Below are 25,000 nucleotides of genomic sequence, written 5' to 3' on the forward strand. Positions count from 1 at the left end.
TAGGAAGTTATGTTAACACCACAGCGGAAAATGTTTTACGACATCAGCATAAAAAAAAAAAAAAAAAAAAAGGTAATATAAAATATAATGACAGTATTAATAGAAGCCCAAAACATTAATTCGCAACGTGAGATTCAGCTTTTAAATATACATTTAAAGTATGATGACAGTATTGAGACTCAGCTTCTAAATCCTCATTCACAACATGATGGCAGTATTGAGATTCAGCCTCTAAATACACATTTAAAGTATGATGACAGTATTGAGACTCAGCTTCTAAATCCTCATTCACAACATGATGGCAGTATTGAGATTCAGCCTCTAAATACACATTTAAAGTATGATGACAGTATTGAGACTCAGCTTCTAAATCCTCATTCACAACATGATGGCAGTATTGAGATTCAGCCTCTAAATACACATTTAAAGTATGATGACAGTATTGAGACTCAGCTTCTAAATCCTCATTCACAACATGATGGCAGTATTGAGATTCAGCCTCTAAATACACATTTAAAGTATGATGATAGTATTGAGACTCAGCTTCTAAATCCTAATTCACGACATGATGGCAGTATTGAGATTCAGCCTCTAAATACACATTTAAAGTATGATGATAGTATTGAAACTCGGCTTCTAAATACTCATTCACAACATGATGGCAGTATTGAGATTCAGCCTCTAAATTTACAATCAAAGCATGATGACAGTATTGATACTCAAGCCTCTAAATACTAATTCCAAACATATTACCTCGTAAACGATAGGCTTTGAAAGATGAAAGTATGATGATAAATTAAGACGTGGCTTTGGTAATTGATAAGCCTAAACGTGCCCTTTGAAGAGCCTGAAATTGAAAGTCTACTCTAATGATCACAACTAGAATTTACACTTAATAATGTAAGAGCCACACTAAGGCGACTATATAATTGTCTAAAGTTTACGAATAATTCATGTTTCATCTGGAAACGCTGACAAAAACATCCGTAAGATACGGATGCTGCACTTTCACATCAACCTCGTGAGAGAGAGAGAGAGAGAGAGAGAGAGAGAGAGAGAGAGAGAGAGAGAGAGAGAGAGAGAGAGAGAGAGAGAGAGAGTTGGGCTGTAAATTTGATTTGTAATTATTAAAGAAAAAAACGTTTAACTAATTTCAGCATTTATTAAAATACATTTATCAAAACAAGATTTGTCCAGAAAGTATAATACCTGGTTTAGGGAGGAGTTGTAGAAAAGTTAATCTTAAAGCCCTTTAAAAACATATTTCTTAGTGAATGCCAGGCGTCTATTCAAAGGACTATTTACGCGACAAACAATACACATATAACCGATAATAATCAGCTATATAACGTCTCTAGCTTATATATTATACCGATATATCCATATATTTGTTTATTAAAAGCTAAGACGAATATTTAACCAAGATTGATTGATTGATTACGAGTTATCTGGCATCCTAATATTATTTAAGAAGCATTACAATTACCACTAGTCCAGCCTTAACTTTATTGTATAAATGTATCACACATGACGTCATAATACCCAAACATGATCTGTGGAACTCACTCACAGTTTTAAAAAAAAAAATCCTGCTTCTCTTAGAAAACTGAAGGGCAGGAAGTAGGCCTCTGTAATCAAGTTTAAAAAACCCGCGCCGTGACATAGGCCGGAGAGAGGCCTATGATGGCAGTTTTCAGGAACCGGAGGGAAAAAAAGAGTAGACAATTTCGCTTAATAGTTAACGTGAGAATAGTATTGGAGGGACAGAACAAAATGGGATTGGATTAATGTGAGAAATTGCCACTGACAGTGCTTATTCGAGATTTTAGTTTTATTACTAGGGGATTACGCATCTCTCTCTCTCTCTCTCTCTCTCTCTCTCTCTCTCTCTCTCTCTCTCTCTCTCTCATTAATATAAAATTTCGCATCTCTCACACACGTATTTCTACAGAATCACGGATCTCTCTCTCTCTCTCTCTCTCTCTCTCTCTCTCTCTCTCTCCTTAGCATATATGTTTTTTTTTTTTGCAATTTGGTGCAGTCTTTAGCTTTTATTGAGAAATTAAAATGTCATTAATTAATGCCATATGCTGAGTAAAGGATAACCCCAATCGTGAGACTGTAGGCGCGTTTCCCATAATGTGAGATTTGTAAGTATGTAACACGTGCATTTCATACTTTTAAGTGAAGTGACAAATGCTCTTTGATATAGAATTCACGGTGGCGTGTTGATTTGGTTTTAAGCAAAAACGTGAAATCCACAAGAATATAACCAATCTAGTTGAAATTAAGTCACTCTCTCTCTCTCTCTCTCTCTCTCTCTCTCTCTCTCTCTCTCTCTCTCTCTCTCTCTCTCTCTCTCTCTCTCTCTCTTAAAACGTAATCGTTTATTGTCTACTGTCACTTTTGTTTCGATTAAAGAGGCATAGGTTCGAATCCTGGTCTGGGCCGAAGCCTTTCCCTTTCAAATAGCTCGGTCGATATTGTAAGGCGTTGTGATTTCGATACTAAGAAGTATTTGTGGCAGCAATTGAAAGTGTGAAAGTCTTGTGTGTTAGTAACTGAACAATCATTTTCACACACACAAGCGCGTGCATATATACTGTATATATATATATATATATATATATATATATATATATATATATATATATATATATATATATACACTGTATATATATATGTGTGTGTATATATATATATATATATATATATATATATATATACACTGTATATATATATATATATATATATTTATATATATGCATATATATATATGCATATATATATGTGTGTGTATATACATATATATGTATATATATGTGTATATACATATATATATATATATATATATATATATATATATATTCACAGATCTGAGGCCTTTATCATGTGGTGGAAAATATACGGCAACATTTGTTCTTGTTATTCACATATACATGTATACATATACATGTAAAGTAATCTCATACAAATAATAACAATTGTCAGAAAGCTACACCACGCATATGCAACAAATGTGCCTCGACCCGAGAAAAAATGCTTATTACCGTTACTCTGCCCACATTAAACTCAGACAACTTGCAGAAAGGGTAAACGAAGTACACTGTACCAACCGTGTGTCACACGATCGTACATAGTTCATTTTGTGTATATATTATGCTTGTATCTTCGCTCTCCCCTCGCACTAAAAAAAAACCTGAAAAAACATGTCTGTTTTTCTCATCGGTAAAGATGTCGATTTTTGAACAGGAAATTTCCTGTTGCCTTGAGGTTTTGTATATAAAGGAGAGTGTTCAATAATAAACTCACTCAGTTGCTTTCATCCTGTCTTTGAGTCACAACCTTCTCTCGGCCCGTCACAACACAAAACAATAAACAAAATCAAGATCCTTCTTATACAGAAAATATTCTCTAAAAGATCTTACATCTTCTAACAAAACAAAGGGTGTCTGTTCAAGTACACTTACCCAAAAGCTCTCGGACATGAGGAAGCTATCACATAAGCTGGAATAACACTAGGCTTTTTTTTTTCTGAGATTCAGTTACAGCCACAACCTAGACTTTTCTTTACTGCTATGTATTCATATAATCTGGCTAATGCTAGTTGGGTCCCCTTGCCATGAGTAAACCCATACTGATTCTTATTCATGAGCATATTATCATCCAGGAACTCCTCAAACCTTACTTTTATTATCTTCTCAAATATTTTCTCACCGGGAGCTGGTTGCTCGAGATATTGGCTTCCCGACTGGAGGGGAAGCAGCGAGCACAAACTGCGGGCATGACTTCGGATGTAAACAAACAATATTGCTGCTGCAAATAGGATGTGCTCTTACTTGGCAATCTTGGGTCCAATAAGCCTCAAAATATAATAAAAATCTGCTTTGTTCATCCTGTTGTAGTTGTAGAATTCTTCAATTAACGTAATATTCCGAGAAAACATATTACTGCAACAGTCAGAACATTTCTTGGCACCATGAAGATGTCCGCTGATTGGTATTGTTTACACTTTTTCCTATTTGCTCCTCGAACCGCGAGATCTTGGTGTGATGCTGCAACACTTTTGCTCGCGAGGATCTGCTGGAGGTTGGCGAAAACCTCGAGCAAGAAATAAATATTGTGATTCCAGCTTAACTTGTATGAAATGTTTAGGCCTTGAATGTTAGCAGTTGACCCGCAAAAACAAGTGGGATGTAGGAACTTCAGAAATATTTATCCTACAGGAGCAGAAGGAAGTAATGCTGAATTAAATTATATTGGTATTAAAACTTAAATAACTTTTACATAAATGTTTAACTATATATATATATATATATATATATATATATATATATATATATATATATATATATATATATATATATATATTATACAGCTCTTCTTGGTTTCCTTTTTCAGCTTATAATATATTTGCCTAGTCCAAAAAGGGCAAGAATGCCCATTCTTCCAAAAAAGTAAACCTCAAATTTACACTACGCATTATTTAATTACATCTATCCATATTTTTTTTTTAAGTAAAACTTATATTTGCACTAGGTATTATTCTAAATATATATCTATTGACAAAAATAAACATTATTCCAAAATATCTGAAATTAGAAATTTCCACTAAGCATTATCTAATTAACATCTACCACCAAAAAAATAAGATTCTTCAAAAAAAAAAAAAAAAATTAAAACTTAAATTTGCCCTACGCATTATCTAAATTCTCGTTACATGTAACCAGGTATGAAATTAACGTATCCAACATCTGAATAAAATACTTCGATGCAAGATGGAAAAGAAACAGCAAAGGGCCTTTAACAGTTATGAATGGGCAAATAACCATCGCCGAGTTGTAGTTTCATGTCACTTTTCGTGAAACGTAACTCAAAGGGAAAGAGAAAACGCGTGGTAAAAGGCCCGTGAAATTCATACCTAATTGATCAAAGTGAAAAGCAAATGTGGATAAAGGAACAAAAGTACAATGTACGTACAAACTGCAATATCACACAAAAAAAAAAAAAAAAAAAAAAAAAAAAAAAAAAAAAAAAAAGATAACTGATGGTTCAAAGGAACGTTTCAATAACCCCCTTGGATATGAATAGTCAGGATCGTGTGAATAAAAAAAATAAATTATACATTGAATAGTGTGTTAATGTATGAGATTTTATTCATCACAATTTCCAAAGTAATTGCTTTGATGTATTAAAAATAATTTTCATACATAGTTTCTGTAATGAATATAAAAAAGACGAATAAATAATATTCGATTAATATTTTGGAATCTTAAATTTAAAAACGGTAGGAGTATTATTTATAAAAAATAAAAATAATCAATATTTAATATATCTACACCGTGAGTAACGACTTTTAAAAATACTCAATTACATTATAAAGCAAAGGAGGATGAAAAAAAGAAGTCATATATTTATATAATAGTAGCCAATTACTGCATAAGATTGCAAAGATAAGAGAGAAAATTAAATAATTGGATATTATATTTTGAACATGAATCTTATAAAACTGAATTGGCCATAAAAATAAAAATGAGTTAATTTATTGTAGGATTATGTTTGAGGAATGGACCAAAACTACTATAACGCCTTTTAGATATATGGTCTCCAGTATTAGACGTCATGGGGTAAATGCCATCTGTGACGGTGCCGAGAGAAAGGTTGTGAACTCAAAGGCAGTGTGAAAGCAACTGAGTTAATTTATTATGGAACACTCTCCTTTATATACAAAACCTCAAGGCAACAGGAAATTACATGTTCGAGAAAATGACAATGTTACATAGGCGACACGCAGACATGTTTATTCTGGTTCTTTTTAGCGCGAGGGAAGAACGAAGATACAAGCATAATATATACAAAAGGAATTATGTACAATTGTGTGACACACGGTTGGTACACATCCCAAGGAAAGGCTTCGTCTCCACTGAAGGTGGACACACCATTAACAGAAGTTTAGATTAAACTATGAAATATGCGCCATATGTTCCAGTAGAGAGACCAGGTAGGCCAGGTCTATTACTACGTGTGTCATTGAGTCTTCCTTTTGGCATGAAGTTCCATTACCCTTTGCTAGTAAAGAATATTTTCATTTTGAGTTTCAAAATTCTCAGACTTTTACTGATAGATTGAATTTTGTTTTCTCATCTACTTTACTAATCAAGTTTTATTTTTATTTTATTTTATTTTATTTAAAGAGTGAATCCCTATTGGAGGATTGATCACTCTATAGAGAACTGACAAGCGGTCGATTTCAAAATTAAATAAATCTTGTAAAAAAGTTTAACTTGTCTAATTCACTTAACCTCAGATTCCTCTTAAATATTTCTCTTAAATATCTACAATTGAAGCACCATAATACAAAAAGAATTACGCCGCGCAAAAACAATTGTGGTAACGCATTTTTCATGAAATCAAATCATGCAGAGGCAAACACAATAAAGGAAGAAAGAACAACTATGATGTGATGTCTCCAAACATCAGGAAATCACATGTGGACCCGAATCCCCCCACCCCCAAGTCCCAAAACCCAAAAATGGTCCATGTCGTTGAGTGAAGACTACCTGGAGGTATGTCACTACCATGTTTTATTTATGCACATGCCACGATAGGGTGTCATTTCCGAAGTAAGTGGAGTCAAATTTTCTTTCGACAAAGACTGATTACAAACCAATTTCCACGAGGTGGAAATCAACATGTTAACTTTCATCATCAAATATAGCAATTCGTCTTTACAAGAATATATTATTCACGCAATACACTTGAATGCATATTTGATTGAAGTATATGTATATCGGCTGATTATGTAGGATACTACGAATCAAGAGTAAAAAATACATAGCATATTTTTTTTTCATATTTTGTACTGAATCCATAAAGAAATTTCATGTTAGAAAAAAAAAAGTAAAATAAAGATAATTTACGAATAAGTTCATTACAGCTGCTGTGTTAGGAGAGAGAAAGCTTGGTTTTCGTACATCGCCTTGAGAAATGCAAAATAAAAAGACAAGTCATTCAAAATACAATGGGAAAACCGTGAGCGTGGCAGAGAGCAAACGCAAAGTAGCTAGTATGATGTCAGGGAAACGGTGTTGGAATTTTGAAGGTACATTTACCCGTTTGAGATTGTAAAGTAGAAGCTGGGAATAGCAGAAGAGAAAGTGGCGATAGTAGAGGACAAATGGCAAGATGATGGATCAGCATCTGTCCTATAGTCTATTTTTTATAGCGGTGCACATTTGCTTTTAGCTCGGAAAGGTTCCTGATACCTGATTGGTCGGAAGTATTTTTGTCCAAACACCTTCATTATTCTCAAATAATTACCAAGTAATGTGAATCAAAACTCATTTACTAACCTATATTTCTCCATCACATATGTTTTGTCAATAAACAATGTGAAAGAATAAATATATTATAAAGTATCGTCATGGTAAGTCTAAATTTAATAACCCAATCCGCCGAAGTCAACGACAGCAGCTTATGTTCGGATGCACGCTTTGTAATTTTGTAATTTTTCACCGCTATAAAAAATAGACTATAGTGAAATGGTCACCTCAGAATCATGAGAATAGATAGAATAAGATTCATTGGAAGCGAATTTATCAATCGTAATTTTCTCAGTGCTAACGAACCCGCGAAAAGATTTGTAGCCATCTTTTCATCTATGCTAACACTTTTATCACAACCACATATTTTCGTTTTGCAATGAAAATCTTTGGGATCTCATTTGCAAGGTCTGTTATATACCGCCTTTCCAGCATCAGCATACCCAGCTGTGAATGGGTACAAGAAATGGCCGCCCTGCAGAACTCTTATGGTGGCTTAACATGCATGTACTTCTATAAGCTGTCCCAAACATAATTCATTAGGATTACTAAACATGAATTATTTACATTATTCATCAAAATCTATAAAAAAAAAAATAATCTTAACATCATTTTTTTTTTCATTCAAATTCAAATACAACATTTTACTCCCATAAAGGAGAGTTGGCTCAATAATTAATCCTTACATTCTAACCTCTTACTTCGCTACTGATCCAAACCACTACGAGACATCATGCTACCTTCTCAATTATCTCTACTGCTCCCTTTTAATTCTCTTTTCAAATAAATGCTCTCAAATCTTTTGCTTCAATTCCCTCCTCATATAAATGCTCTCAAATCTTTGCTTCAGTTCCCTCCTCATGTAAATGCTCTCAAATCTTTGCTTCAATTCCCTCCTCATATAAATGCTCTCAAATCTTTGCTTCAATTCCCTCCTCATATAAATGCTCTCAAATCTTTGCTTCAATTCCCTCCTCATATAAATGCTCTCAAATCTTTGTTTCAATTCCCTCCTCATATAAATGCTCTCAAATCTTTGCTTCAGTTCCCTCCTCATATAAATGCTCTCAAATCTTTGCTCCAATTCCCTCCTCATATAAATGCTCTCAAATCTTTAGCTTTAATTCCCTCCTCATATAAATGCTCTCAAATCTTTAGCTTCAATTCCCTCCTCATATAAATGCTCTCAAATCTTTAGCTTCAATTCCCTCCTCATATAAATGCTCTCAAATCTTTAGCTTCAATTCCCTCCTCATATAAATGCTCTCAAATCTTTGCTTCAATTCCCTCCTCATATAAATGCTCTCAAATCTTTAGCTTCAATTCCCTCCTCATATAAATACTCTCAAATCTTTGCTTCAATTCCCTCCTTATATAAATGCTCTCAAATCTTTGCTTCATATTCCCTCCTCATATAAATGCTCTCAAATCTTTGCTTCATATTCCCTCCTCATATAAATGCTCTCAAATCTTTGCTTCAATTCCCTCCTCATATAAATGCTCTCAAATCTTTGCTTCAATTCCCTCCTCATATAAATGTTCTCAAATCTTTGCTTCAATTCCCTCCTCATATAAATGCTCTCAAATCTTTGCTTCAATTCCCTCCTCATATAAATGCTCTCAAATCTTTGCTTCAGTTCCCTCCTCATATAAATGCTCTCAAATTTTTGCTTCAATTCCCTCCTCATATAAATGTTCTCAAATCTTTGCTTCAATTCCCTCCTCATCAAAATGCTCTCAAATCTTTGCTTCAATTCCCTCCTCATATAAATGCTCTCAAATCTTTGCTTCAATTCCCTCCTCATCAAAATGCTCTCAAATCTTTGCTTCAATTCCCTCCTCATGTAAATGCTCTCAAATCTTTGCTTCAATTCCCTCCTCATGTAAATGCTCTCAAATCTTTGCTTCAATTCCCTCCTCATATAAATGCTCTCAAATCTTTGCTTCAATTCCCTCCTCATAAAAATGCTCTCAAATCTTTGCTTCATATTCAATAGTATCTCTCCACTGCAGTCACAAACTGAAACTGTATCTATTTCGAACTTAGACCGCTTCATACCGCAAGACAAAATTTCCTTTATCATTGGAAAATATGTCATATACTTACTATGACTTATCCATATCTAATTAGCCATTATCTATCTATCTATCGATCTATCTATACATATATATTTACATGCATATATATACACTGTATATATATGTATGTATGTGTGTATAAAAGCACACACATATATTAACATATATATCTATATGTATATATGTGTATACATAAATATATGCATGTGTAACATTTGCATTTATGTAGATGGAAAGATAGATAAATATAGTTATATAAATAAAGGTATATATGACATACATAAAATAAGTACATACGCTCTATGTATAATATATACATACACAAAATATATTCATGTGTATAAGAATTGTCCCAGTGAATACACAAGACTATAGCCACTGCCCTGTCACATCTTAAAAAGTATGCCAAAAAAACTACACAAATCAATCACTCAATTATATCATAAAGGGTTTTTGTGGCCTGATTGGTAACGTCTCTGCCTGGTGATCGACAGTCGGGGGTTCGAGTCCCGCTCAAACTCGTTAGTAAGATTAGTGTCTGCAACCTTACCATCCTTGCGAGCTAAGGTTTGGGGGAGCCTATAGGTCTATCTGTTGAGTCATCAGCAGCCACTGCCTCGCCCTCCCTGGTCCTAGCTTGGGTGGAGAGGAGGCTTGGGCGCTGATCATATAATATATGGTCAGTCTCTAGGACACTGTCCTGCTTGCTATGGCAATGTCACTGTCCCTTGCCTTTGCCATTCATGAGCGACCTTTAAACCTTTAAGGGCAAGCTACTTACGTAGAATACCTCACCACATTTTCTGCTTTATAAACCTCCCCACAAATATCCTTATATATCTCTTCCTTGCATTTTATTAACTTTAATTTCAGCACATCTGCCATACATCTATCAGGCCATTTTCACTTGTTTTACGGTTCTTTCTTCAAGAAACGATACATTTTCCACCTACCGATTAACCACCCCACCACCAAACCCGTTTTTTTCACATGGCCAAAATTTACGAAACATCGTTCTTTCTTATTCATCACCCATTATATCATTAAAACTCCTCACACAAATGCATTCATGTAGAGAGGTTGATAACCAATAGGCAACTGTGACCATACATTTATAAATATATAAAAAAAAAGAAGGATAAGCATGGGATGGTGAACATTTGGTAAAAAAATGAGGATTATGAAAATTAAAATGCCGCTTTCTCTAAAAGTAAAAGTATTTAATGAGACGGTCCTACCAGCATTAACTTATGCATCCAAATCTTGGCGTCTTAACAAAGCCTTGGAACATGATACAGTTACAACTCAAAGAATAATGTAAAGAATAATGTTAGGAATAACATTTAGAAACAGAAATAGAGCAACATAGATATGGGTAAACTAAAGTAGAGGATATTCTAACAAGAAGTGCGAATAACAAATGGAATTGGGTAGGGCATATAATGAGAATGACAGACAATAGATGGACATTATGAATGACAGAATGGGTGCCTAGAGATTATAAAAGCAGCAGGAGAAGGAAGATGATGGATTGATGAACTAAGAAAGTATGCGCTTGTCGACTGGCACAGAAAGACCATAAACAGGCCCAAGTGAAAGGACATGCGCGAGGCCTTTGTTCTGCAGTGGACTAGTAACGGCTGAGGATGATGATGATGACGATGATGAACGATGATGATATATGTATATACACATATTTCATGTGTGAGTATATATTTATATATATACATATATATATATATATACATATGTATACGTATGCGTAAAAATCACAGGAAAACGTGATGCTCAGATGCAGAAGGACCACAGGGAAAATGAAAATACGAAATATGCGATTAAGTCCTGACTAGTTTCGTGATACTTCTTCAGAGGACTGATTTGTTGAGAGAGGGTCTTTACTTTCCCTATAAAATGTAAAGAAACCTCTCTCAATAAATCAGTCCTCTGAAGAAGTATCACGAAACTAGTCAGGACTTAATCGTATATTTCGTATTTTCATTTTCCCTGTGGTTCTTCTGCATATATATATGTGTGTGTATATATATATATATATATATATATATATATATATATATATATATATATATATATATATATATATATATGTTTATACTGTACATAAACACACACCTGTGTTTCTAACATGGGAACAGTTTTTTTTTTAAATCATGGATAAAAAGTATACAATGAAGAAACAATATGAAACCATTTTCAAACAAAGGCCAGATACGATGAAACCGAATCCGACACAGTAAGGAATTAGAAAGCTTAGTTGCATGCGTATGTCGTCTCCCACCTATCCCTCTGAAGGGGGACGCAATGCCAGCCCGAAATTTCACGACAGATTCCGCCCGTCCCTCGAAAGGTAATTACGCCATGGACCCTGCGGCGTATCCTCCTGAAGGAGCCGGAACGTTTAGGATCCAATCTCGTCTGCATCCTTCCAATCTTGCGTCCTAATTGAACTCATTGTCTAGGAATATGGACGAATCAACCTCCATGCATATAAAGCGCCGCTAACCTCGACGCCAAATCTCAAAGCCATAGATGTACAGGGAATTGTCCTCGATTGAGGCTTCAGTTGGTATGTACAGGGGATTGTCCTCGATTGGGGCTTCAGTTGGTATGTACAGGGGATTGTCCTCGATTGGGGCTTCAGTTGGTATGTACAGGGGATTGTCCTCGATTGAGGCTTCAGTTGGTATGTACAGGGGATTGTCCTCAATTGGGGCTTCAGTTGGTATGTACAGGGGATTGTCCTCGATTGAGGCTTCAGTTGGTATGTACAGGGGATTGTCCTCGATTGGGGCTTCAGTTGGTATGTACAGGGGATTGTCCTCGATTGGGGCTTCAGTTAGTATGTACAGGGGATTGTCCTCGATTGGGGCTTCAGTTGGTATGTACAGGGGATTGTCCTCGATTGGAGCTTCAGTTGGTATGTACAGGGGATTGTCCTCAATTGAGGCTTCAGTTGGTATGTACAGGGATTGTCCTCAAATGGGGCTTCAGTTGGTATGTACAGGGGATTGTCCTCGATTGAGGCTTCAGTTGGTATGTACAGGGATTGTCCTCGATTGGGGCTTCAGTTAGTATGTACAGGGGATTGACCTCGATTGGGGGCTTCAGTTGGTATATATAGGGGATTGTCCTCGATTGGGGCTTCAGTGGGTATGTACAGGGGATTGTCCTCGATTGAGGCTTCAGTTGGTATGTACAGGGGATTGTCCTCGATTGGGGCTTCAGTCGGTCTACTTCTTCTTTATCCAAGGGATCAACTACTGCACTTCTAATTGTTCAGTGGCCACTTTCCTCTTGGTAAGGGTAGAAGAGACTCTTTAGCTATGGTCAGCAGCTCTTCTAGGAGAAGGACACTCCAAAATCAAACCATTGTTCTCTAGTCTTGGGTAGTGCCATAGCATCTGTACCATGGTCTTCCACTGTCTTGGGTTAGAGATCTCTTGCTTGAGGGTACACTCGGGCACACTATCCTATCGTATTTCTCTTCCTGTTGTTTTGTTAAAGTGTTTATAGTTTATATAGGAAATATTTATTCAAATGTTATTACTGTTCTTAAATTATTTTTATTTTTCCTTGTTTCCTTTCCTCACTTGGCTATTTTCCCTGTTGGAGTCCCTGGGCTTATAGCATCTTGCTTTTCCAACTAGGGTTGTAGCTTAGCAAGTAATATGGATGTATATCAAATGGCGAGGATATGCTTCTCACCTTTTATTTAGAGGGCAATTAAGTTAGTGAGCAATTAGGCCAATTTATCACAGGTGACTGTTAACATATCCTTAACTAACATTTAATCTTGATTAATATGATCCTTGATCAGATTTAAAAATTGACTATATTGTTGATAAGGTAAATCGCGCTGTCGAAGATTTTTATGATGTCTGTGGAACAGAATATATATATACATATATATATATATATATATATATATATATATATATATATATATATATATATATATATATATATTCCGTTCCACAGACATCGAAGATTTTTATGATGTCTGTGGAACAGAATATATATATATATATATATATATATATATATATATATATATATATATATATATATATATATATGTCTATGGAACAGATATATATATATATATATATATTCTATGGAACTATATATATATATATATATATATATATATATATATATATATATATATATATATATATATGGCCCCTAAATCAGAAAAAGAGGTTGCGCGGGGTTCTCAGGAAAGAAATCGTCAAAATAATTCTGCGGAGCAAATTCCTTTGATAAACCAACACGGAAATCTTATCAGTATGGAAATTGGAGGCAAGACTTCTTCAGTCTGTTATTTATTTCTCAGGCGAGGCCCTAATTTACTTCACAGAAACCTGGTAGGGAAGAAGTTTAAAAATTATTGTTAAAAATGTAGAGCCTAATGCATATAGTATATTTAGGTCAAATAAATAATGGCACACAATATTCATCAAACAGATTAATAGTTTTCAAAGATTCAAAGGTTGCTCATAAATGGCAGAGTCAGGAGAGAGAGACAATGCCCTAGAGCAGTGGTTCCCAACCTTTTTCCTGTCATTTCCCCCTGCACCCAGTGCAACCCTCCAGATTTCTCCCTTCATGTGTATGAGGGAAAGAGTAGTTGAAACACACTGTGACGACTTACTAATTTATTTTTCCATTATACAAATATACTGATAAACAAATGGTTACAAAGTAAAATGGATAGAGAGCGGTTAGTAACAACTAACCGCATAGCCATACAGCTATGAGGTTAGTTGTTACTAACCGCTCTCTATCCATTTTACTCTGTAACTATTTGTTTATCAGTATATGGAGAGCGGCTAGTAGCAAAATAAAAGGACTTTAGTTTATTCTTCTACTTCAAAAATGAATTAGTGAGAAGGTTGAGGCTGCTTCTTGTGCACCAGTGTATCAATATCAGGGCTAGCTTTGTCACCTGATTTTTTTTTAGTTAGTAGGTAGTGCAATTATTTCCCCCCCTGGTAGCTTCAAATTTCCCCCCAGGGGGAAATTTCCCCCAGGTTGGGAACCACTGCCCTAGAGAATGACCATATGAACATATGATCAGGGGCCTTTCCCCCCAAGCTAGGCCCGGGGAGGGCCAAGCAATGGTTGTTGACGACTCAGCAGGTAAACCTGCTGGCTCCCCCTACCCCCCCCCCCCCCCCGCAAAGATACGCTTACTATATGACCTAGAGTTCATTACCGGAAACATGAAAATACTTCTTTGTCAGAATAAGACAAAATTAAAATAACTAAATAAATAGGTAAACAAATAAAGTAAATACATAAATAGAAGTGTAAATTACAAACTTTCAAAGCAAACTCGTCATGCAGACCGGTAAAGATAAAGCCAACCTGGCCTCCTGGGTAGTACAGTGGTAACGTGTTTGCCTCGCATTCGCGTGGCAAGAGATCGATCCCCGCCCAGGGCCGTGAGTTTAAGCTGTTTACTGGGGAGGCTACTGCTGTGGTAGGGCACCACAGTGGGGGGTTGGGCTTGCCCGGCTGATGTTCTGGTGAGCATCTATTCTGATGGAACTGGAACTGAAACCAGACACGTTTAACCTTTAACCCTATCTAAGAGTTTAATACTAAAAATATTATATATTGAAAAAATACATTACTCGAGATCAAAACGTACTACTTGGTCCGGTTTCTTAAATTTATCACATTGAGGATGTAAACGAGATAAATTTCTCACAATATTGGTCATAAATCAGAACAATAAATTTACCCGTAGTGTCATTACCTGGAAATCTTGCATACTGAGTCTTACTTTAAGAAATAATTCTATTGAGAACTTATTTTCTAAAGGAAATCTTTCTGATTGAAGGTTCGGATCAGTCTCTGAATAAGGAATTATATGTCTCAAGCCTAAAGCCTTGTGAAAAGTATGTTATTTATTCTATTAAAGCGAGTTGTAATCGCAGTGTTTGTTTTATAGGAAACACATACAAGCACGGACTCTACGATATAAAATATGCAATGTAAATTAAATGCATTATTTCGATAACCTTTACAGCAACAGCAAAATCAAATGCATTATTTCGATAACCTTTACAGCAACAGATAAATAAAATGCCTTATTTCGATAACCTTTAGAGCAACAGCAAAATAAAATGCATTATTTCGATAACCTTTACAGCAACAGCAAAATAAAATGCATTATTTCGATAACCTTTACAGCAACAGCGAAATAAATTGCATTATTTCGATAACCTTTACAGCAACAGCAAAATAAAATGCATTATTTCGATAACCTTTACAGCAAAATAAAATGCATTATTTCGATAACCTTTACAGCAACAGCAAAATAAAATGCATTATTTCGATAACCTTTACAGCAACAGCGAAATAAATTGCACTATTTCGATAACCTTTACAGCAACAGCAAAATAAAATGCATTATTTCGATAACCTTTACAGCAAAATAAAATGCATTATTTCGATAACCTTTACAGCAACAGCAAAATAAAATGCATTATTTCGATAACCTTTACAGCAACAGCGAAATAAAATGCATTGTTTCGATAACCTTTACAGCAAAATAAAATGCATTATTTCGATAACCTTTACAGCAACAGCAAAATAAAATGCATTATTTCGATAACCTTTACAGCAACAGCGAAATAAAATGCATTATTTCGATAACCTTTACAGCAAAATAAAATGCATTATTTCGATAACCTTTACAGCAACAGCAAAATAAAATGCATTATTTCGATAACCTTTACAGCAACAGCGAAATAAAATGCATTATTTCGATAACCTTTACAGCAAAATAAAATGCATTATTTCGATAACCTTTACAGCAACAGCAAAATAAAATGCATTATTTCGATAACCTTTACAGCAACAGCGAAATAAAATGCATTATTTCGATAACCTTTACAGCTACAGCAAAATAAAATGCATTATTTCGATGACCTTTACAGCAACAGCAAAATGAAATACATTATTTCGATAACCTTAACAGCAACAGCAAAATAAAATGCATCATTTCGATAACCTTTACAACAACAGCAAAATAAAATGCATTATTTCGATAACCTTTACAGCAACAGCGAAATAAAATGCATTATTTCGATAACCTTTACAGCAACAGCGAAATAAAATGCATTGTTTCGATAACCTTTACAGCAACAGCAAAATAAAATGCATCATTTCGATAACCTTTACAGCAACAGCAAAATAAAATGCATTATTTCGATAACCTTTACAGCAACAGCAAAATAAAAGGCATTATTTCGATAACCTTTACAGCAACAGCAAAATAAAATGCATTTTTTCGATAACCTTTACAGCAACAGCAAATTAAATGCATTATTTCGATAACCTTTACAGCAACAGCAAAATCAAATGCATTATTTCGATAGCCTTTACAGCAACAGCGAAATAAAATGCATTATTTCGATAACCTTTACAGCAACAGCAAAATAAAATGCATTATTTCGATAACCTTTACAGCCACAGCAAAATAAAATGCATTATTTCGATAACCTTTACAGCAACAGCAAAATAAAATGCATTATTTCGATGACCTTTACAGCAACAGCAAAATCAAATGCATTATTTCGATAACCTTTACAGCAACAGCAAAATAAAATGCATTATTTCGATAACCTTTACAGCGACAGCAAAATAAAATGCATTATTTCGATAACCTTTACAGCGACAGCAAAATAAAATGCATTATTTCGATAACCTTTACAGCAACAGCAAAATAAAATGCATTATTTCGATAACCTTTACAGCAACAGCAAAATAAAAAGAAAGATATGCAAAAGATCGCACATAAAATTCCTTGATTAAACAAGTCAAGAAGACGGAGTTGGGAAACGAAACCTCCCAGTGAAATGATTGATTCCTACTTCAAAAGCAAGAAACCACAGAATGGGGAAAAGAATGTCGACCCCCAAAAAACCACTTTTGCTCTCTAATTAGCCTGTCTAATACGCCTTCCAAAAAAAGTGGGAAATTACCTAATGAAGGGAAGTATGAGCGGGTGCTCCTGCAAGCAAGGAAATTATGGATTCGGTATAAACTTTGTCAAAGTTCCTTACTTTTATATCTACTGCCTCATGGGCGGAAGTAAATTGGAATAACAAAGGCAAAGAATTTCCCCTATGTAATAAAGAACAAGTACCTGGGTGTATATATATATATATATATATATATATATATATATATATGTATATATATATATATATATATATATATATATATATATATATATATATATATATATATATATATATATATAAATTTCCGGTCACGATCCAAGCGCTCAACTCTTCCCGTCCCTTGGGTAGGGGGAGAGAGGGAGTAGTCACACCCTGGTAATAGGATGGTAAATGTACATGTGTGCATATCTATCTAAACATTTAGCTGTCATATTTGACGGGTTGCATACACAAATAATACAATATTAACTTTTCTTCGACAATTAAAATTAATTGAAGTTTATAATCATAATTTTAGTGATTGCAAAACTTGCATAATGTAGATTTATTGAGGTCCTACCACAATATTTTTACGAATACAAAAACATATATATAAGTATGATTATTGTTTTACAAGAGAGCTCCATGAAGGGCATAAATCTGGTTGGAAAGAAAAGGACGTATAAAATATGGGTCTTTTAAGGGTAATCATTCGGCAATAATAGAATCACTGTCAATAACAGCATAACTCAAAGAAATCAAGTCTATCTATCTTTCTGCCATGGCATTTCCCTCAATTTTGGGTGGTAGTCGATATAAAAAAAAAGGAACAAAAGTAGTTTTAATTTGAATTAATGTTTTCCATCATATAAATAGTTGAGATATATATATATATATATATATATATATATATATATATATATATATATATATATATATATATATATATATATATATATATATATATATATATATATATATATATATATATATATGTATATATATATATATATATATCAATATAGTAATACTGCAGGGAAACGTTTACAAATATTTCGTCTTTCAGTTGGAGTCAAAATGAAGATGATTGACAGCATAGATCATTAAGTCATACAAGACTATGAGTTCATTAATCATATGCTCAATACATTAAAATATATTAGGAAGAAACATAGTCATCCACTTGAAAACAGCAAGATTTTATCTAATGAATACATTTAAATACCGGTTTATATTACATAAAAACATAGTCTTTTTAATACTTGAGAAATGTTAGTCTTGATAATAACGAAGATGCTGATTCATTCTTAATAAGGGGCCAGGACGAAATGCCAATATATAGGGGTATAGGAAGAAAAACACAAAATCCTGAAAAAAAAATAAAAAAAAATCACTGAGCTTCGTATGGCAATGGTAGCGTCGCAGGCTTCTGTTTCAGCGGTCCCGAGTTCGCGTCCCCGCTAAGGCACGAATAGTGTGAGACCCTCTACCGGGGGTACTCCCCAGGGTGGCGCATGGGGGGATGAAGGTCGTTTCAGGGGAGACCTAAAACCCGGAACTTCAACTTTAACTTTTAAACATGTCTGAAAGTACGTGATTTATAACAATGTGTTTTAACAACTATGATTGTGCTGTTTATCCCTCCTATTCATTAAAATAATTCTACAAGTTAACCTATTCTTACTATTAAAAAATCAAAGGTAATCATTATCGATGTTTCTTTTTAAAAAGTAATTCTTGCCTCGGATAATTCCAATCGTCCCCAACATGAGGTCATTTATTAATTTCTGTGATAATCTATAGGTCTACGTTTAGGATACAGCATATTTACATATGAAATATTTACTAAACTATCAAAAAGTGAAAAAAGTTTAAACTAATATCGTCATACGTTTCTAGAAGATTAATACAATCTAACAAGGGAAATCTATCTAATTTTCACTTCAGCAAAGAGAAGAAGAAGAAAAAGAAGAAGAAGAAGAAGAAGAAAGGAAAGTAGTAGGTCTTCTCCTTGGCCTTCTTTCTATCATGGCGTGATAGTTTGGGGTCTAGTCGAACGACATGTGCTCATTATCACTACAAGAAACACGCCAAACACCTCCGAAATTAGATGATGTTAGAAGGCCGTGTCTTGTTTTCCTACTTCAGGGGTCATTCGCCTTCAATCATGTATGTGTATGTGTGTATATATATATATATATATATATATATATATATATATATATATATACATATATATATACATATATATATATATGTATATATATATATATATATATATATATGTATATATTATTTGTCAGTTCACGCTTAGCCCTCCTCTTCTCACGAGTAGGGAGAGAGAGAGTAGTCATATCCTGTTAAGAGGAGCGTGAGTGGGCACATCTATCTAATTATTTAGCCTTCTTTTTTGATGGGTCACGTAAAATAAAATGTGTATGTATATATATATATATATATATATATATATATATATATATATATATATATATATATAACTACTGTCCGAGAAATGAGAAACGTGCAGTAAAACTTCTTCAGCTCCTTAGGTCTTCCTATATACCAAGGCTATCCCATTTCAATAGGTTCTTCAATATCTATAAATCCCTTTATAGGTTCTATTTCCCCATTAACCAACATCCTCAAAATACACTTATCCACCCTTGCCATTCCTGCATATCTGTATATTTTTCACCATATCAATTCCTCTTATAATGCTTATTAGAAAGTAATTCATATCAACGACTTCAAACTTTTTCTAATTGCTTTCGTCATCCGTACATCTTTTCCCTGAACGATCAACGATCCGATCATAACTCGCATCTTTCCTTTATCCATTATAAAACTACAGGATACATATACAAAACAACTATGCGATCCGATCATATCTCTCATCTTTCCTCTATCCATTATAAAACTACAGGATACATATACAAAACAACTATGCGATCCGATCATATCTCTCATCTTTCCTCTATCCATTATAAAACTACAGGATACATATACAAAACAACTATGCGATCCGATCATATCTCTCATCTTTCCTCTATCCATTATAAAACTACAAGATACATATACAAAACTACTATACGATCTGATCATAACTCTCATCTTTCCTCTATCCATTATAAAACTACAAGATACATATACAAAACAACTATTTCTATTCTTCCACTACCTATGCTTATATTCATTACTCCTCTTCCTCTTCTCCATCAACTTTTATTACCTTACCCTTTCCTTCTATTTTCTCTAAACCTTCACCTCTTGCTGACATTTCTAAACTTTGTTACTACCCTCTGCAATTTCTCTTCTCTGTCCCTATTCGTCCAATTTACCTGCAAACATCTGCAGATGAAGAGAGGCTAATTAAAGACAGAAGTCTTGATTTACGTTAGGAAGTCACTTCGGGAATCAGTTACTTAAGTTTTCAGATCACTTTCAAAAAGTTTTGTAAGTAAAAGGATAGAATTAAATAAACCCTATATTAAAGCTTTGGCTTAAAATGTGTAAACTCTCCAAATGTGATTATATTTACATTCATAACAAATTTGGTATTATGAGGATCGTAAGAGATTACATTAGCCAGAAGAACGATGGGATGAATGTTAGTCAGAATAAGAGAAAGGAACTGTCGGACTCTTAAAGACATATAAAATTAGATATCAAGGACAGTTGAGTCAATAGGAATTTCATAGATCAGTATGCAAATGAGAGCAATTACCGCTCTAGCGAAGCAAATGGAAAAAAATATTATACAGGAAGGGAAAAATGACCGTGACTTCATCAAAAGAAACAGTTTATAATTGTAGTAACTACAAAGAAAGGAAAGAAAGCTAAAGTGTTGAACTATCAATATTATGGGAAAAATGGAAAGTTTTATCAAAGGTTTTGATAAAATTGATTGGCCAATGAGTTATGGGATTGCTTACTCCTGTATAGAGATAGATGAAAGAGTATAATTAGTAAACATTTCCGAAATTTTTAAATTGGAGATCAGTAGCAACACAATATACAAGAAGAAAGAGCAATCAGAGATTTCACACTCCCGCCAATGAAGATTGTCAACACTTTACTAAAGTCTACGGTCCAGGCCTACCATCTTTCACATTTTGACCGAGAATTAATATACTGTATAATAAAAAATCCCGGATCCGAATGGTGTTCGGGGTCACAGCCAAAATCTACTCACTTCTAAATTAGTCCATTTCTGATATATCCTGAAATTTTCATCAAAATTCATCAGTAACTATTTTCTTAGTTAAGCTGGTGACAAACAAAAGAGAGAGGTGAAAACATACCTTCCTCGGTTTGAAGTAAGGTCATGATTTTAAACTTGTTTGAAAGGGCTTCTATCCTGAGTCATATTTACAAGCTGAGAAAGCTTTTTCAAATTTGATGGATGGATTGAGGGACACGGGGACTTTATTAGTTATTCTTGAGGGTATGTGAATGATCTAGTTCCTTGTTCCATTCCAAGGTATGACCTTTTCTTAAAAAGGAACACGTTACTGAGAAATGATAAAAAATATCCTTCAGGCATCTATTCCATTAGGAACTGGTTTCGTTCATAAACAAGGAGCAAATACTGTAGGATGAATTAAAAAAACTAGAGGGGCACTTAGTAGAGCGCAGACCTCCACCGCGAGAGCTTTTCTCGACATTTTGCTCGACCTTGACCTTGACCTTTGATCTTAACATGTATTAATTGGCGTAGATTTTACTACACTTAAATATGAACCAAGTTTGAAGTCTCTGTGACAACGATGTCCAAACTTATGGCTGATTACGTGAACTCGACGTTTTGCTTGACCGTGACCTTTGACCTCGACCTTCCAAGATTTAATCATGTTCAGCCTTTTACATAACAGTTAATCCAGACAAGTTTCATTACTCTACGATTAAAATTGTGGCCAGGAAGCCGTTCACCAACAAACACACACACAAACAGGGGCGAAAACATAATCTACCTCGAACTTCTTTGGCGGAGGTAAAAACTAAATGGCAATTATTAGGCAATTATTAAACACACAATAACCGAATTCGGAAAAAATACACACGAGTGCTAACAAACAGACAAAATGTGTGTGAGTGTGACTGACAGAGAGAGAGAGAGAGAGAGAGAGAGAGAGAGAGAGAGAGAGAGAGAGAGAGAGAGAGAGAGAGAGAGAGAGTCTGAACAACATTCTCTTTTTTTCCTTGAAATGGCTTTGAGCCGCCAATCATAGTAACTGAACAGACATCTTTGAGCATAAAGGACGTTGTTAGTGTTAAATCACCATCACCTTTCTTGTCTCATTAGCGACCATCTGAGTGACGGTTGCTCTCTATCTGTCTCTCTTATTACTACTGTCTCTCACCAGCCCGCTTTAGACACTAAAAAAAAAAAAAAAAAAATTTCCTTTTTCTTTAATTTAGTATTTTTATTACTTCACAAACTAAAGCCCACCACCCACTTGGCTAAATTTAACATTCAAGCATGATGCCATGATGACTTCAATCTTCTTAATTGTGTTTACGTACTAAACCCCCTGGCAAAACTCAAATAAGAACAGGAATTCTTGGGCTAATTGTGACTTATTGCGTCTCTCATCTGATTCCTAAAGTCTGTTGAAAGTTTATAAGTATCATTTTTATTGAGGTTGCTGTTAGGGTAATTGGTTATTATTTAAAACACAGTTGTTAGGGTTTAGTATTTACCCTATCATGTGGAACATAATAATCTCTCTCTCTCTCTCTCTCGCTCTCTCTCTCTCTCTCTCTCTCTCTAAAAACTTTAGTCATTAAAGCAACAATAGAAAATATGATAAATAAATAGCTCTCTCTCTCCTCTCTCTCTCTCTCTCTCTCTCTCTCTCTTTCTTAAGAACTTTAGTCATTAAAGCAATAGAAAATATGATAAATAAATAGCTCTCTCTCTCTCTCTCTCTCTCTCTCTCTCTCTCTCAAGAACTTTAGTCATTAAAGCAATAATAGAAAATATGATCAATAAATAGCTCTCTCCTCTCTCTCTCTCTCTCTCTCTCTCTCTCTCTCTCTCTCAAGAACTTTAGTCATTAAAGCAATAATAGAAAATATGATAAATAAATAGCTCTCTCTCTCTCTCTCTCTCTCTCTCTCTCTCAAGAACTTTAGTCATTAAAGCAACAATAGAAAATATGATAAATAAATAGCTCTCTCTCTCTCTCTCTCTCTCTCTCTCTCTCTCTCTCAAGAACTTTAGTCATTAAAGCAATAATAGAAAATATGATAAATAAATAGCTCTCTCTCTCTCTCTCTCTCTCTCTCTCTCTCTCTCTCAAGAACTTTAGTCATTAAAGCAACAATAGAAAAATATGATAAATAAATAGCTCTCTCTCTCTCTCTCTCTCTCTCTCTCTCTCTCTCTCAAGAAGTTTAGTCATTAAAGCAATAATAGAAAATATGATAAATAAATAGCTCTCTCTCTCTCTCTCTCTCTCTCTCTCTCTCTCTCTCAAGAAGTTTAGTCATTAAAGCAATAATAGAAAATTTGATAAATAAATAGCTCTCTCTCTCTCTCTCTCTCTCTCTCTCTCTCAAGAACTTTAGTCATTAAAGCAATAATAGAGAAAATGATAAATAAATAGCTCTCTCTCTCTCTCTCTCTCTCTCTCTCTCTCTCTCTCTCAAGAACTTTAGTCATTAAAGCAACAATAGAAAATATGATAAATAAATAGCTCTCTCTCTCTCTCTCTCTCTCTCTCTCTCTCTCTCTCAAGAACTTTAGTCATTAAAGCAACAATAGAAAATATGATAAATAAATAGCTCTCTCTCTCTCTCTCTCCTCTCTCTCTCTCTCGCTCTCTCTCAAGAACTTTAGTCATTAAAGCAATAATAGAAAATATGATAAATAAATAGCTCTCTCTCTCTCTCTCTCTCTCTCTCTCTCTCTAAGAACTTTAGTCATTAAAGCAATAGAAAATATGATAAATAAATAGCTCTCTCTCTCTCTCTCTCCTCTCTCTCTCTCTCTCTCTCTCTCTCTCTCTCAAGAACTTTAGTCATTAAAAGCAACAATAGAAAATATGATAAATAAATAGCTCTCTCTCTCTCTCTCTCTCTCTCTCTCTCTCTCTCTCTCAAGAACTTTAGTCATTAAAGCAACAATAGAAAATATGATAAATAAATAGCTCTCCTCTCTCTCTCTCTCTCTTTCTCTCTCTCTCTCTCTCTCTCTCTCTCTCCCTCTCAAGAACTTTAGTCATTAAAGCAATAATAGAAAATATGATAAATAAATAGCTCTCTCTCTCTCTCTCTCCTCTCTCTCTCTCTCTCTCTCTCTCTCAAGAACTTTAGTCATTAAAGCAACAATAGAAAATATGATAAATAAATAGCTCTCTCTCTCTCTCTCTCTCTCTCTCTTTCTCTCAAGAACTTTAGTCATTAAAGCAACAATAGAAAATATGATAAATAAATAGCTCTCTCTCTCTCTCTCTCTCTCTCTCTCTCTCTCTCTCTCTCAAGAAGTTTAGTCATTAAAGCAACAATAGAAAATATGATAAATAAATAGCTGTCTCTCTCTCTCTCTCTCTCTCTCTCTCTCTCTCTCTCAAGAACTTTAGTCATTAAAGGCAACAATAGAAAATATGATAAATAATAGCT

The 25,000-nt window shown here is 34.3% G+C and overlaps 3 protein-coding genes across 3 annotated transcripts in view; 1 reads left to right on the plus strand and 2 right to left on the minus strand.

Annotated features, from left to right (window-relative positions):
* Nucleotides 1-25,000, plus strand: part of LOC137630371 (uncharacterized) — a 603,704-nt gene that overhangs the window by 499,473 nt on the left and 79,231 nt on the right. The gene's annotated exons all lie outside the window — the stretch shown is intronic.
* Nucleotides 8,747-9,379, minus strand: LOC137630033 (trichohyalin-like). The gene has a single exon (XM_068361528.1). It carries the CDS (start codon nt 9,377-9,379, stop codon nt 8,747-8,749), a length of 633 nt encoding a protein of 210 aa, XP_068217629.1.
* Nucleotides 11,918-25,000, minus strand: part of LOC137630034 (histone-lysine N-methyltransferase 2D-like) — a 59,213-nt gene continuing 46,130 nt past the window's right edge. Inside the window, exon 5 of the mRNA XM_068361529.1 lies at nt 11,918-12,366. Coding sequence (XP_068217630.1) covers nt 11,918-12,366 — 449 coding nt within the window. The remainder of the gene's footprint in view (nt 12,367-25,000) is intronic.

Source organism: Palaemon carinicauda, chromosome 38 (assembly GCF_036898095.1).
Source record: "Palaemon carinicauda isolate YSFRI2023 chromosome 38, ASM3689809v2, whole genome shotgun sequence".
NCBI classification, from domain to species: Eukaryota; Metazoa; Arthropoda; class Malacostraca; order Decapoda; family Palaemonidae; genus Palaemon; species Palaemon carinicauda.